The 16,486-nt window shown below is 30.9% G+C and overlaps 1 protein-coding gene across 3 annotated transcripts in view; it reads left to right on the forward strand.

The window, feature by feature from the left end:
• Positions 1 to 16,136, forward strand: part of LOC129952394 (activating transcription factor of chaperone) — a 59,428-nt gene extending 43,292 nt beyond the window's left edge. For 2 of the 3 annotated variants that reach the window (XM_056064948.1, XM_056064951.1), the window contains 2 exons: positions 10,205 to 10,452; positions 14,677 to 16,136. In XM_056064948.1, coding sequence (XP_055920923.1) covers positions 10,205 to 10,452; positions 14,677 to 15,417 — 989 coding nt within the window. In that variant the 3' untranslated portion in view covers positions 15,418 to 16,136. The remainder of the gene's footprint in view (positions 1 to 10,204; positions 10,453 to 14,676) is intronic. The other variant, XM_056064949.1, reaches the window with a different exon arrangement.
• Positions 16,137 to 16,486: the final 350 nt, after the last annotated feature.

Genomic DNA, 16,486 nt, shown 5'->3' on the forward strand with positions numbered 1-16,486 from the left:
GTCATGGTATGGTCTTATGCCGAAAATACTTTGGATTTTCGTGGAAATTTAGAGGAATTAAAGTTCATACTAAGTTATGGGAGTTCAATTTTTCATTTTATTTCTGGTCCATTGGAGTACTACAGGTTATTCAACCAAGTGGCTTTATTAGTTTTGGACATTTCAAGATTCAACTTGTATGTCTTTCCCATTACCGCGAAAGCTTTAAAACGGCCTCATTTGTGATTTTGAGCTTGGAATTAAGACTGAGGAAATAAGCATTTCTAAAACTCTGCATTTCAATTATTCCTATCATCCTTTCATCCACTTCAAATTTTACCTTAACTTATTCTCCATATTTTAAGTATGTTTCTAAGATATTGAGAAGAAAAAGGGAAAGTTTGTTTGTCATAGTTTAAAAAAAAAAGCGAAGTTGTTCTTGCTTCCGGCCCGTGTTCGTCTGGTTTTTCTTTAAGGTCAATGAATTTATTATTATTGCTGTTGAATCGAAAACTTTGAAAATTTTAAAATTGAGTTCAATAATTTATTTATTTGCTACCACCTCTCAAACATATTTCAATTGTATGTCAAAACAAAGAAGACTTTTTTTTCCTTGTATCATTATTTGCTTTCATTTATGGCGCCACAAATCGAAAAGACATTAAATATATGTAAATATATATTTAAAAAAAAACACAATTAAATATTATGAAATTCGAAAACAAGTTTTTTTTCTTTAAATTACTCTATCCCCGAAAAAGATGTGTAAACACTTTAGAAGATTATTTTTAAATTGGGAATCCCAATGGAAAATATTATTTTTTTTTTTGACAAAATGAGGCTGCATATAGTTTGAGTTTGATTGGCCTTATCATTGTTTTGTTTAGTTTTTATATAGATTTAGTTGTTCTGAGGAGATAACCTAATTTTCGAAACTACGTATGTATCTATTTCACCATAATTGAAAATGCAATAGATTTACATTCATCAAGCTTTGATCTTATAAAAACTGTCTTATGCATAAAATGTTCCTTTATAGCCAATTAATTGAACTTATTCTGAAGTCTAGTTCTCAAACTTAAAAAGGTGTCTTAACATGTCTAAAGTTTGAACGCAGTGCAAGCTTTTCCTTCGAAAATGATTTTCGATTCATATGCTTACCGCATGCTAAAAATCTAAGTGTCACCAGTATATGCTCGCGTACTGGTATGGCTTCCCTTAATTTGGCATTTTTTTTAAATTATGGGTCCAACGTTTTGTATCACTAACTCACAAACAGCATACATTTCGAAACTGTTGAGGATCTTCAATTTGAAGCTCTCTTGAAAAAGCAGACCCCGTACCGAATTGATTACGACGATCTACCCACGGTTTGGCCCAACAATTATGAGTCAGTTGAATTAAATACCGTATCGAAATTATTGCACAGTACAAATGCATATTCCACTGATATTTTCGAATTGCTGAAACCACTCAAAATATAAAACAAAAATGCATTTATCGCTCTATATACGGAACAATGATATACCCTTGGTTAATGATAGAGCAAAGTGGGTGACCTCGTCGTAGAAGGTCACCAGAAGTGATTAAAGCAATTGTAGAAAGAATTCGAGGAAATTCCCTCCATAAATAGAAATCGATGGCTCGAGAAATGAAAACAAAAACCACAAGAAAGATGTCAGAAGCTTAGCGCTTACTGCTGGACAACACCTGGCTGAGGCTTTGATGAGAGCAACAGGATTAAAGGTGTTGCTTCAAAAACTCGCAAACGGAGGATGAACAATTTTTTACAGTGGTACAGAAATTTAGTCGCCATAACGATAGGATTTATGCCCATAGCTCCAAGGAACCTGCTGAAAAGGTTGGCAAAGTTCAAAATAGCCATCATCCAGTTTTAGTGATCGTTTGGTGGGGAGTTTCTTATGACATAGTTACAAATTGATTTTTTAGAGAAAGTTGATAAGCCTTTAAGTAACAAGACTGCGCCCGTTCACAAGGCAAAAACCACGCAACTTTTATCTTAAGGACAATTTGTAGCAAAAGTGACAACTGTTAAAAGGAAGAACTCTGAAAAAAAGAATTGTCAAAAAAACACCCATTACATTAAGCTATTTTGTAGTTTTAAGACAATGACGCTCTACTTTTGCAAATTCATGATTTTAACAAACGGGGAAATAATATTCGATAAAGGATATTTTTATCTGAACTTTGGTTTTTTATTTCATACCTAATATGTAATTTTTAACGCCCGCCCTTGAAATAATTTACTGTAACAACAAAAACTGCTCTAATTATTAAATAGTTGTACTCATCAATCAATAAATAAAATCGCATAAATTAAAGAAAAAAAAAACAAATTCAAGACCAAAAATTGTCTTTAGAAAAAATATAATTATTTGCTCTGTTTATGAACAAAAAAATCATTGTACAGACGACGGGTTGGGCAAATACAAGTCTTACAACTACTTTAAGTTTATTGATATCGTGATAAAATACCTAATTTGAATATTCCTATATTAGGTATGTCTCTTAAATGAATAATCATTTATATTATTGAATTGAATTTAAATTAAAATAACAACTACAAGGTTTCAACAAGTAAACAAAATATATATCTTTATTAACTTGTTTTTATATAAAATACAACAAATAAAAGAGAAAGAAACTAATGTAGTATATTATTCAAAACCACTTATTGTAAGTTTTAAATTGTATCATACCTTAATTCAATTTTTGTAAAGGAGGAGAAGAAGTCAAGTAATAAGGTTTTTTAATTATAATTTTCATTAAAATGTTTTGTTTATGTTTTCTTGTTTTATTTTTATAAAATAAAACACTTCACTTACAATATTAAAAATAAAACATTTAAAAGGGAAAAACACCTGAAAAAGGGTGCGGGTAGTTTATGCAAGATACAAAATTATCAAGTTAATAAAGATGATATTATGCATATTTTTATATAAAAAATAAGGTTTTTACTAAGAATTCAATTTTTTAAAAGCTAAGTAGAATATTTTAAGACCAAACGAACACGTGCACACTTTTCAAAAATGTTTATGAGATCAATATATGTCAAAGAAAAGTATTTTTCGTTCATCAGTTTAAAAAAAAGCATTTGTTTTAACTTTAAGACGAATTTTGCTAGCTTGATTTAAATCTAGATCTAATTATTTCTTTTCACATAAATCTCGCACTGAAAGCTATCTTCTTGAATTAACTGTACAAAGACTTAAGATACCAATTTAACTAATTCCTTTTTCAAGATCACACGATAAATAACTTGGTCTTAGGACAAGTTTTTCAGTGTTGAGTTAATTTCGAGATAAACCCAGAGCTAGTTAATCCTGAATTGAGGAATTTAGTTTTAACTTATGAAAAAGTGTCACTGAAAAGTTATCGCATCAGCTGTCAAAAAAACTACCGAAATCGATACATTTTGACATTTTAACTGACAGCCACCAGCCGTTTCTCTTAATCAATTTTTTTTTCTTAACTATTTAAAACGAATAAACAAATTTCGAACTCTTTCCCCAAATAAATTAAAGTCTTAATGTAATTAAAAATTATTCATTGTTCCAAAAAAAAAAAGAAATAAAAATAGATTTACCATAGCGATTTCAGTATCTGTCAAAAACTTCCGTATACTTTAACCAGTGTTGACTCACAAAATTTCAAGCGTTACTCAGAGTAAACTTTAAGATTATAAAAGACTTAAAAACAAGGTTCAAGAGTTAACTCGCGTTTAACTCCGAAAATAGGTTGATCTCGAATTGATTGAAAAAAACAATGTCCTAATTCACTCGTCTGATTTCCTTAAGACAAACATTTTATTGTATACTATTTATTTTTATTTTGTTCTATAAAAAGTCATTCTGTTTCAAAGACGTTAAAAAATCTCAGCAACAAAACTGAGTACAAATCAAATGAATACTTCCAAAAGAGTAGGAGATTCCCAATTGCAAAACAAAAACAATTTAAATATTGTCAATTCAAGAGGTTCAAAAAGTTGACGATTGTGGATCTGCTTCATGCATTCCACAAATATCGAATTTCGATCAAAAGTGAATTGAAATCACTTTTCAATTTCACGTGAAATGACATGTTCTTCAATTCGATGGATTTCGAAAACTTCAAAGTTTCTTCGAACTGTCAGAACTGAAAGATCACCCATTCTTATTTTGTTTCTGAAGTAAAATTTGTGCTGCTTTTAAGATGGATGCAATGTTATTGACAATTTTAAGTGAAAAAAGAAAGCAGAATTCAAGAGAAAAAATAAGAAGACGAATTGTGCGAGACAAATTAATTATATTGAATTTACCTGATAAAATGTAAGTGATTTAAAATTATGAAAAATTGTTTTGATAAATAAAGTAAATTCTTGATTTCCTCTTTTAGCTTTCATCGTAATTTTAGATTAAGCAAAGACGCTTTTTTATATGTTCTAAGGGAAATAGAATCTTTTATAAAACTTTCATCGATTCCTTCAATTCAAAAACTTGCTGCAACCCTCCGGTTTCTAGCACAAGGAAGCTATCAAAGATCAATTCACAGAAATAAAAAATGTGATTTGCATGCGTTCAAAAAATGGAATAGATCGAAATACAGAACATCCATTTGCATGTTCGAAAATCCAATTCACAATAACGAAATGTGGAACACCCAAATTCACTTTTGCAAAGTGTATTTACAAGTGAAATGCAGAACATGGGCATTAGTATGGACGCATTCACAAACATAGTGGTGGTCAAGGGATTCTGATTGGCTAAATCTAACTACAAAAGTAGTTGAAATGTCCCCTCCGACGTAGTGTACAAATTTCGGCTCGGTTAGTTCACACTGGTTTTGACGTTTCAGAATCAGCTGCTCGGTAAAGACACACGAATTAAAATTGAAATAAATCGTTCAGTAATTAAATACAAACATAAATCATTCAAATTTTTAAATTTGATTTTATTGAATTTAAAAACACAAAAGATAAGTTAAAGTTATCAAATCAAAAATATTTCTTATTTTATATATTTGCATTTGTCAATCTGACAGTTTCAGATTGACTAGTTTCTGTGTCAAACTGGTGCCTCTTAAAGATTTATGTCTGTCAAATCATATTCAAATTAATAATAATATAAGACGTCAATAAATGCATCTTGGGAAAGGAATTTCCCCAAAACGTCATTTATTTTGATGTTTACAAATGTGTAAACAAATGAATCACAAATGTCTTAAAGATTTATCGAAAGGTGCAACAAATATGGTAATTCATCCGATACCTATTTCACTACACCAACTATCTAACTCCCTGAGAAAAGGTGCATTCGAGATTAAAGCAAACTGAAATAAAAAAACTGCACATTTGAATTTTTAATGAAGCAGGTGTGTGACTGAATCTCAATTAAAAAAAAAATACAATATAATATAAGTTATAACAAGAAAGTCGTTACTTGGTATGCCGGCATTAATCTCCATGAGATTTAAGAATACTTAAATAATAATTAAAAACACGATAGGGTTGAAAATATGTATTAATTTAAAAAAAATTGTGTTGGTTTCCAACAACCAGGAAAAAAAACCTACATCATATCAAAATTGGAACGTGTAATATATTTTGTCTGTATTATTTCAAAATAAATCGGGGTCATTTTCCTTGGTGAAAGATTGATATACAGATTTTCTTTATTTTTCTGATTAAAAATGTATTGGTTTTTGATGATAACCTTTTTAACTTTTAATACAAATATACATACATACATAAGATTGAAGTAGAACACTAGTTTTTTTTCTTGTGGTGTTTTGTAAGATAGATTAAAAGCCCCTATGACAGACAGACTGTTGTAATGATTCACTTAATATGTATCACATAAAGTGTTGATGAAATTGATTTCCTGATACTAATCTTAATTTTTTTTTCTAATTTCAATGAAGAATTAATGAGAATTTCACATATGTTAGGCCTATTAAGTAACATATAGGGTAATGTCAGTTTGATAATGTTTTACACTTTTTATACTTAAGGGTTTCAAAAGTTTAAAGCCAAAATTGAATTAAAAACTTAAAATATTACTAAATCAGGGTAACTAATGGTCTTCCTTTTAGCTCATGATAAACAACTAACAACATTGCTTCTGTAGCTAACAGGGTTGACGAAAGCACAGTTTTGTCGGTTCCTCGTCGATCTTTGGAAATACGTATTCCACAAATGTCAATACAATGCAATACTTAACTTAGTTGTTAATGCTTTTAAAGCTCAATTAACATAAGAACTCAAGCCGGTCAATTATCACTGTATCTTCGTTGATTGCCCTGGTCCACAAAATTAGGTTTTTCTTGTGTCACACAAACAAAAAAATACTTATTAAAAGGATTAAGCTGCCTGAATTTGAATTTCGCCTTTTAATTTTTCTATCACATCAGGTTTTATATAATGTCCTATTTAAAAATGCCAAACAAAAAAAACTAAAAACGAGCTTTTTAAGTCTAAGTTGAAACTCAAAATATCCCTTTGTTTGATTGATAACAGGGAAAAGAACAAATTTTTCTTTTCTAGATACAATTTTAAATTATTTAAGTATCTTACTTTGTTTCTAAAAATTCTCATTGAATACTTTTATAGTTTTGAAAAATATGTTTTTACTGCTCAACATTATTTTTATATTTTAAAAACTTTATGAAACAGAATGGCTTAAACAGCAGATTCGTTATAAGAACAAAACTTACTTTCAAATCGTTTTGCCTTTTTCTGTTGAAAACCCTTTTAGCATAAATAGGTTAGCGCTTCTTTCAGATTCTTATAAGAAAGGTGACATCTAACGAGTCATGAAGATTTTTTATATGAAATAATATCAATATTTCAACTGAATAATAAAGAAAGGATTTTATTAAAAAAAAGCTGCTTCATTAATTCAGATTCAAAAATTCTTATGTACGTATTTTTTTTTGTGAATTAGAAAAAGCAATACCTCAAAAACCTTTCTAAAATACCGTGACAGTATGACTGTTAATTCAGATTTAAGTTAAGGCCATCAAAAAGAACTGCAAATGTGCAGGTAGAAAATCTTTTTTACCATTGTTATTTTGTGTGACCGGAAATGAAAGACCTAAGCACCATCTGCCCGATCCATAAAAAAGGTGACCGCCTTCTCTGCGCCGACTACAAAGGCATTAGCGTTTTAAACATCGCGTACAATATCTTGTCCACCGTATTATGTGAACCCCTGAAGCCATTTACTGATAAACTAAATGGCCCTTACCAGTGTGGCTTCAGGCCTGGAAAATCTACCATCCACCAAATTTTCACTCTACGCCAAATCTTTTAAAGACCCAAGAACATAACATCGAAACACACTATCTTTTCATTGATTTTAAAGCAGCTTATGACACCGTGTAGACATGAACGAACTATACCGTGCCATGTTGAGTTTTGGCATCCCTACCAAACTGATACGACTTATCAGGACATTATGGGAAGAACCAAACGAGCACTGGCGGGTGCCTTCTCTAATATCGAGTCTGAGGCGAAGAAAATGGGTCTTGACATTAACGAGGACAAAACGAAGTATTTACTGTCGTCAAATAGAATCGATTCACACCGTAGAGTTGGTCAAAACGTGGCAATTAACAGGTATTACTTCGGGGTGGTAAACAATTTTGCTTATCTGGGCACTGCTGTTAATTCTGCAAATGACATCAGCGCGGATATCAAACGTAGAATTACCCATGTTAATCGCTGTTTCTTTACCTTAAGCAAGCAGTTGAGAAATAAGGCCCTATCGCAAAATACCAAAGAGACACTGTACAAAACTTTAATCATCCCAGTCTTGCTGTATGACGCAGAAGCATGGACCCTCTCCCAGGCAGATGAAGGATTTCTTGTTATCTTCAAGAGGAAGATTCTGCGTATATTCTATGGTCCAGTTTGTGTCGACAGGCAAAGTAACATCTGGCGGAGAAGATTTAATCAGGAGTTATACGAGCTGTACAGTGACTTGCCACTGGTCAAAAAAATGCGTGTACAACGCTTAAGACGGCTAGGGCATGTAGACAAGCCTGAGGGAACAAGAAGCAGAGGCAGACCTCATCTCCTGTGGAGCGATCAAGTTGAGGCCGACACACGTCAAATTATTATTCGAAACTGCAGTCAGCAAGATGGAGATCGAGAAAGCTTGCGAAAGTTATTACTTGAGGCCCAAGAGCACAATGCGCCTTAGCGCCAACTAAAGTAAAGTGAAAGACAGCTACGTGCCAAATAACCAACAAGGTTATTCAGAATTTGTGTTTAGTTTTTAAAATATCAAAATAAAACTTCTTATTGGAAAAATACCTTCTCACCCAAAAAAGTTTATTTTTAAAGAGAAACAAAAAAACTTGATAATAAAGTATTGATGACCAATAACATTGACCTGCTTTGAAACTGCCGTTTTTAGGCTTACGAAGTATTTTTCATTAAATCCGAAAAGTTATTTATAATAGTGAACTTTTCTTAGTTACGAGGCTTCAATAAACAGCGAAAGTATGTTGTCGTACATGACAATATAATCAAAACACTTCTAACACGTAAATCATAATCTGTTTTGCTCCTATCCTGTTTCTAATATTTGTTAACTCCTTATTTGTACAGCCTTTTAAGGGAAAATTATCTGCTTTTGCGGATGATACTGCTCTCTTGTACTCAAATAATAATAACTTTGAAACTTTCGTCAGTATGAACTACGACTTAGATATTCTTCGACACTAGTCTGGGTCACAAAAATAAAGTATAAGTAGCAAGGCTAAATTCATGCTCTTTAATTTAAAGGGAATTTTTTCCGAAAGTTTCTTCCTGACTTATCATGCACCTACATAACTGTTCTGGTTTTGAAGTATGTTCACCTATGAATTGTCCAGGTTTTTGCCGTTGTGATGGTTGCTTCGACATTGAACGTGTTGATTACATTAAATATTTGGGAGTTTTACTCGATATGAAGCTTATTTGAGTTGAATATACGAACAAATTAAAAGTTTATCTTGATAAAGTTGTAAGACAGATCTGCCACCTAAGTCTATATTGCCCTCAAAAAATCATCGGCATAAGCATGATTTGCCTTTCCGAGAAGTTTTCCTTTGCTTATTCGTGAAATATGGAACTCTAGTCAATATTAAGGCTTCAGGCATTAAATCCCTGCAAATGTTCCGAATTTTGCAAAAAGCCTTGAAGCCCGTAAATCACACTGTCTTTCAAACTATGGTCTAGCCTCTTTTGAGTGTTGATCTTTTATAAATAAGTAATAGAAAAACTTTCAAGTCAAGTTATTTAGCAGAAATTGTATATTTAAATAAAAAAAAGAAACAATGGGAGTCAATGCATCAAAAGTACGTCAAATTTCTATATGAGATTAAGCCTTGAATAAATTGCATAGATTACAGATTTATTACATATCCATAACATGCAGTTTAACAGGTCATCCAAATCAGTCTTCTTATTAGCAACAAATATAATAATTTTAATATTTTATACAATCGTTAGATTGTTGACTTTGATATAAATAATATTAAATTACTTTAGCCTGATTAAAAAACATAACATCTGTATGCACAAATCTGCAACCCTCACACATACACATATATGTATATTGTCCTTACTCTCAATAATAACTTCTTATCAAGAAAGACATTTAATTCAGCTGAACAGAATAATAATTTTATTAAAACACCAACAAATCCACGTGAGACTTATCTCAATTCAGAAAGCTTTTTTTTTTGTTGTTACCAACTGCAGTTTGCCTCATAAATGTTCATATATCAGTAAGTTCAGATCTAGACATTTTAATCAACAATTATTGTATTATAAATATTTTGTTTTAATAAATTAAGTACAATGCTAATGTAAATAAATATATATTTATGTATATTTAATGCGGTAGTTTGAAAAAAAGTATTGAATAAAGAAATAAAATATACATTAAATCGTCAACAATACTGTCGCTAAAATATACAAAAAAAAAGTTTCGTCAATATTATCAGTAGTCACATATTGCAATCCCCCCCTTAACAATAAATATTATTTTCTTAAACAAATATTTAGTAAGTACTTCTGGTACAGATGTACATAGATATATATTCAAGTTTTGACTATTTAAATATTTTTACAAATGGGTTTTTACCATATTTTGAGATAAGAAAAGGAAAAATTATATTATTTATATTTTTTTTTGTTTCAATTGATTAACCCCATTTTTTTTTTATTTCTTTATAGAGCCATGGCCTGAAGTTAAATCATCATCTTCACAACAACAACTGATCGATTTTGAATCGTTCGAATCAGTTTTTCATCATCCATCTTTGGTAACAAAAGTACAAAATCCCTATGAAGGAGAAAACTGCAGCAAATCAATTTTTAATAGTGCAACTATATTAACCCAATTAACACCTCCACAATCCCCACCTCAGGCTGCACTAACACCACCACAATCTCCACCACAGGGACCCCAAGATGTAAAAGAGGTAATTGTTTTTTTTTTTTTTAATAATTTCACAAACTTTATCATCATTTTTGTTTTTAGTTCAAATTTAAATTTTAATTGGTGTTGGGTTCATCTCAAATGGGTTATAAATCAACTTCTCTTGCTTTGAATATTGTGCACAATTTTAAGGTCTAAATCTTTATTGATCTTTTTTCTGGTGTATATAATGCCATTGTATCAAATAACGAATCTCTATTAGTTCTTAAATGTTATGGAACTTGAACTTGGAAAAACTAAAACAGGATGACGAAACCCGAAACGTTTCGACGAGAACAGGCTAATATTAGAAAAATAGGATAGTTCCAAAAAGTGATGCTAGGTGCTTAACAACTGTCATGTTAAAGGTTTGGTTTAAATCCCTTAACTTACTACCCCAGGAGCCAGTTACATATATCTATCATTGGTTTTCATTACTGAAAAGAAACATTATAATTTGTTTGACAGGTCGTTTATAGCAATCATTAAAAATGTCTGTCATTGAAAAAAAAATTTCTGATTGAAATCCACCGAAAAATTTTTACTGACAGAAATCTGTCATTGGAATTGTGTGAACTTGGAACACAAATCAGTGGAACGATTCGTTTCACTTTTGGACATAAAAGTGTCAGCTGTTCATGAAAATAAATAAAGAGAAAAATACATTTTTAGAGATTAATAAATGCGCAATTACACTTTTTATTCTTGAAAAAAGTTCTTTGTGTGATTTCCGATGAATCGTATATAATTTTCATTTCTAATCGAAGGGAAACGCCTTCAAATTCGATTCACAAAATTTTCCGGTTTGAATTCAATGACAGCTATAACTGGCCCCTTAAAGTTTTTGCATGGAAAATGAATCTTCCGACAAATCCTTGTGTTCGAAAGTGTTAATTACTTTTTGCACAATTATCTTTGGTTTTCGTCCTGAAACCCTTTAAAAGGATTAACACGTTCATATAAAGTTAACAGTTCAGTCCATCGAAGAAATGATATTTCGATCGTAGCGTCTCTGAAATACCCGAACTTTTAGAAAGGAGTTAATTTTGAAGAAGAATTAAATATTAACTGATATCAAATAAGATTTTCATTTCTTGTCTTCCTTTTTATTTTCCAATTGTGCGATAGGAAATTTTTGAGAAATCGGATCGTAAACCAGAAAGTTTTTTTTTTATATTTCTAAAGCCCAGTTTTTCAGTGCTAAGTGACTTAAACCAGAGCAAATGCATCCTTAATTCAGATTTAATTCCCGAAAAAGTTTTTCAGTGGGGGTTTTATTTTAACCTTATGAGTCTTATGAGTGTTATTATACTTTGGTGTCACTGAAAAGTTATTGATTCAGTTGACAAAAAATATTGAAATCGAAAGATTTTGAAATTTTAATTGGCAGCCACCAGTCTTTTTTCTTTTTAATTTCATTTAACAAACGAAATTCAAACATTTTCTGCAAATTAAATAAAATGATTTGGTCGCAAACTTATAAGTCTTACTCTTTTCAAAGCAATTAAACTTAAAATTTCTTATAAATCTCCATCGCTCATGTCGGAGTCTGAATATACATAACAAACCATTATTCGTTTTTCTGCAAAAAGAAATTAAAGTAACTATTCCATTGCTATTTCAATACCTGTCAAAAATATCTTTATACTTTAACCAGAATTAACTCACCAAATTTGAAGGGTTAACTTAGAATTAACTCCAAAGATTATAATAAACTGAAAAACATATTCCAGGATTTTACAAATGTTTAACTCTGAAACTAGGATAACCTCGCACTGAAAAAATGGGCCTTACAATACATAAATCCCAGAGGATTCAGAGCAAGGAATCGAAAGCTTCACTATTAGCATCTTTAATGTCCTGAATCGATTGCTTGTCATTACATAAGCATATACTTTATGTTTCAAGGGGCCTAAACAAAATTAAAAATTGTTCACCTCGGTGATCCGTATTAACAAAAAAAAAAAAAAAACACGGTAAGAAAACTTTTTGGAAAACTACGAATTTATGCTTAACCACAATCATGCGTTCGGCTTCTTCAAGCTTCTTCTCTCTTTAGATCGTAAATATTGGGCAGGTTCAGCCAACATAAGAGACTTAAGTTGAAGTCAACTTCATTCTTTGAACGTAAATTTTGACCGATGCAAATAGTTAGCTTTTCAAGGGTCATGAATTTAAAATTCAGAACTTTACTTGGCAAATCTCTACTTTAAGTTTATTGTACAAAAAGTCCCAACAAAATTACTGTCTTCAAAACATTCCTCAGGCAAGCTACAAGTCCACCACGATTTGTATTTTTTTTTTTTTTGTAAAGAAATATTAGTTATTTCTTTTCCAAATTGACAAGGAATCCTTTTACAGAAAGCTTAAAGTTGTGCATAAAATAAATAAATTATATTGACTTGATAGTTAGGGAGATTTTTCTTTACTAACTTTCCAGTCAAATTTCCATTAAAGTTGCCTTAATTGGAAGATAATTTTTTGGCAGCTGGCCAATCAGATACTAGAAACTTTCCTAACTTTCAAGTCCCTTACGTCCTCTGAACCTGCTCACTGTAAATTCCAACTTAATAATAGAATAGATCTATTTTCTATTTTCTTGCGCTTTGACAGCTAACAGTTGTATTGTCATTGCGCAACTTCCAAAAACTGCCTTAAAATTAAGGCAATTTTATTGGAAAGTTAACTGGAAATTTAGCTGACAAAAGTCTTTGTTTTTTTAAAGACAATAATAGCCAGGTTCTTTGAACGTACATTTTGAACAAGGCACCTAGCTAGTTTTTCAAGTGACATACATTTTAAACTTTACTTCACTAACCTATACCCTCAGTTAATCCTACACAAATTATCAAAAACAGTATTTCCTACAAAACACTCCTCAGGCAAGCTTCAAGTCCTTCACGACTTGCATTTTGTATTGTTAAAAAATATTTCTTATTTATTTTCCAATTTTACAAGGATACCTTTTAAACAAAACGTTAAATGGGATCGTGCAAAAAATAAATAAATCATAGAGTAATAAAGTTCAGCTTTCAGTCGAATGAAAAAACATGATCAATTGTCATTTTGACATAAGTTGACTTAACTTGATAGTTAGAAAGATTTTTCTTGACTAACTTTCCAGTCAATTTTCCAATAAAGATGTCTTAGAAAAAACGCAGTTGACTGTAAATCCTTTATGTTATCTGAACCTGCCCATTGCAATTTGGTTTGTTAATTTAAGTAAACTTACCTTATGACACATGATATCGTAAAATACTGCAAAGTCAGTAAGAAGCCTGTCAAAAGCCCCACCGATCTAACGGTTGGTTGTGGTTTAGCCATTTCAGTTCAAAGTTTTCACCGTTTTAGTTATTCAATTAAGCAATATAAGCGTGTCCTTGAACGTGTATTGTTGCATTTTTAGCAATGTCATCTTAAGCAATGTTTTTACTTAAAAAAAAAAACGCTTAAAGATGACAACTGTCAAAATAGCAAAGATGTTTCAAATTCAACCTCTTGTTGAAAAACCTTCATTATTTCTAATCCAATAAGTTAATTTCAAATCCGAATTAGAATTTGTCAAGATGGTCATATAGTTTGTTCATTTGATGGCTCGTGTTGTTATTTCAGTTAATTAGTTTGTTAAGATGTATTTTTTCCCTCAACACCAAACTTCCATTGAAATATATAAAATACATATTTGACTTGATCTTTTTAGATTAAGAACTTTTGTTTGTTTTATTTTATCTAAAACATATGTGATGTTTTTTGAATGCAAATATGGAAATATAAATTCTATAAATAGAAAACAAAAGGCCTCAGCTATAAACCAATTTCACTAAGCTACACTTTAATCTACCATAGTAATAGAAATTTTATTCTTTTGTTTTATTTATTTTATAATGAAACATGTGTTTAAATTTTCCTTGGCGCCACCTTGAAAACGGTTAATGATATGTAGTTAAAGTTAAATTCTTCATATCTTAAATTAAACAAATTTCAAAATACAATAGTCAAAAGGTTTTAGCAAATTAAGAATACAAAAAAAAAGCCAGCCATGAGAGAATCTAATTTATTAGAAATCATAATAAACGTATGCCAATAGAAAATGTCATCCTGTGGTGTCCAATCCATTTGAGTGTTCAATATAAATACTTTGATTTTCTTTTCTAATTTTTTTCATTTGCTTTCTTTCTTTTTTTCTTCTTCCTATCCTTTGGTTTGTATGGAATACTTGTATTCTCAGATCTTCGATTACTTTTCATCACAACAGGTAACCGAACATCAACATCACCACCAACATCAACAGCAAGAGCACCAGCAAACAGCACATCATCTTATTCAGGCCCAGCCTCGTATTCAACCACTCGTCTATCAGAATATCCCTAATTCGATTTCAGTTCCAGTTCCAGTGTCAGATTTGGTTAATTCGCAGTTGCCAGTTGCCTTCACACCAAATCCATACAACAATGTCAATCAGGATATTGCCCAGAATTGTCAGATTGTCGATGAAATTGTTGAGACTCGTGCCAAGGAACTACCCGATTGGCAAGATGAAGAGAACACCGAATTCAATACATCATGTTTCTTGTCCTCATTGTCGCCGCCTTCCCAGTCGGTTGACGAAGATTGGGGTCGTTCGTCGCCATCATCATCAGATTCATCATATTCATCGGTGATTGGAGATTCCTCGTCCAGCGATGGATGTGGTGGAAAAATGCAAACGAGCAGCAGTCTCGCCAAAAAACGCACCCGACCCTACGGTCGTGGACCTGAGGATCGTAAAAATCGCAAAAAGGAACAAAACAAAAATGCCGCCACTCGTTATCGTCAAAAGAAAAAGCAAGAAATGGAAACAGTCCTTAGCGAGGAACAAGAATTGTCCAATCGCAATAAGGCTCTGTCCGCCACTCTTGCTGATCGCAAGCGTGAGGCTAAATACTTGAAGAAACTGATTATGGAATTTTACCAGAGTAAAAAGTTGTAATTAATGTTGTTGCTATTAATACAAAATAAAAATCTACATTCATTCAAAGGAAATTTAACAAAAACAACAAAATAGAAAATACAAAAAAGTAAAGTAAAATTTACAAATATAAAACACAAGTTTAAAAGTTATCTCAGTTTTAAATGTCTAAGTTTAATATTTCTGTTTGCATTTGTGCAAAATAAAAAAAAAAAACAAGAAAAAACAAATTTAAAATATTGCAATTTTTCTTTTTAATTAACTTTAATTTTAAGCAGCTTACAATTAGTTTGAGTTTCCTTTGTAACATTTGCGAAGTCTTATATCTTTGTTTTAGCCAAATTTCTATTTTTTAATGTAATTTAAACAATTTTATATTTTTTTTTATACAAACAAACAAAAGTTATTAATATTATCCATCTTATTATATGTATGTATCTTTAGTTCTCAAATAGAAAAAGAAGTATCTTAAATGTTTCTAAATGTTTGGTCTTAATAGAAATTTACTTTACATGTCTTTTTCAATTCAGACGACTTATCTTGTTTGTGTAGTAATTGAATTGCTAGGACCGAATATTTGACCACAAGAAAATCAAACATAAGATATAAAAAAAATAAAAACCCCTTCAAAATAATGATTTGTTATTTTGTGTATTTTAAGATGCTGTCTATTTGAGTTAAGAAAAAAATGTATGTTTATCTTACATGAAAAAATATATAAACCAAAAGGGTTACTATAACCGTGATGTGTTTTACTTACAAAATTTCAACATTTTTAACCGACCGCAAAAAAGTCAAGGTATTGTATATTTTGAATAGTTTTTTTGTACCCATATGGATACTAACTAATAACTAAAAGTAATCTGCTGCATTTCGCTTTACCCTTTGAAATAATGGTTTTCAGACTTGTTAAGATCACTTAACCCATAGAAAGATAACCTTATTTCATAGAACCATAAGAGTAACACACATAATTTATAAAGCAATTTAATGTAGTTATCTTTCTAACTTAATAGATGTAACGATTGCACCACGGAAACCGAAAGGATTTAAAAGTGTAACAGCGCCACCTGTAGGCAACACGCAGAGA

This window comes from Eupeodes corollae, chromosome 3, assembly GCF_945859685.1.
Source record: "Eupeodes corollae chromosome 3, idEupCoro1.1, whole genome shotgun sequence".
Classification (NCBI taxonomy): Eukaryota; Metazoa; Arthropoda; class Insecta; order Diptera; family Syrphidae; genus Eupeodes; species Eupeodes corollae.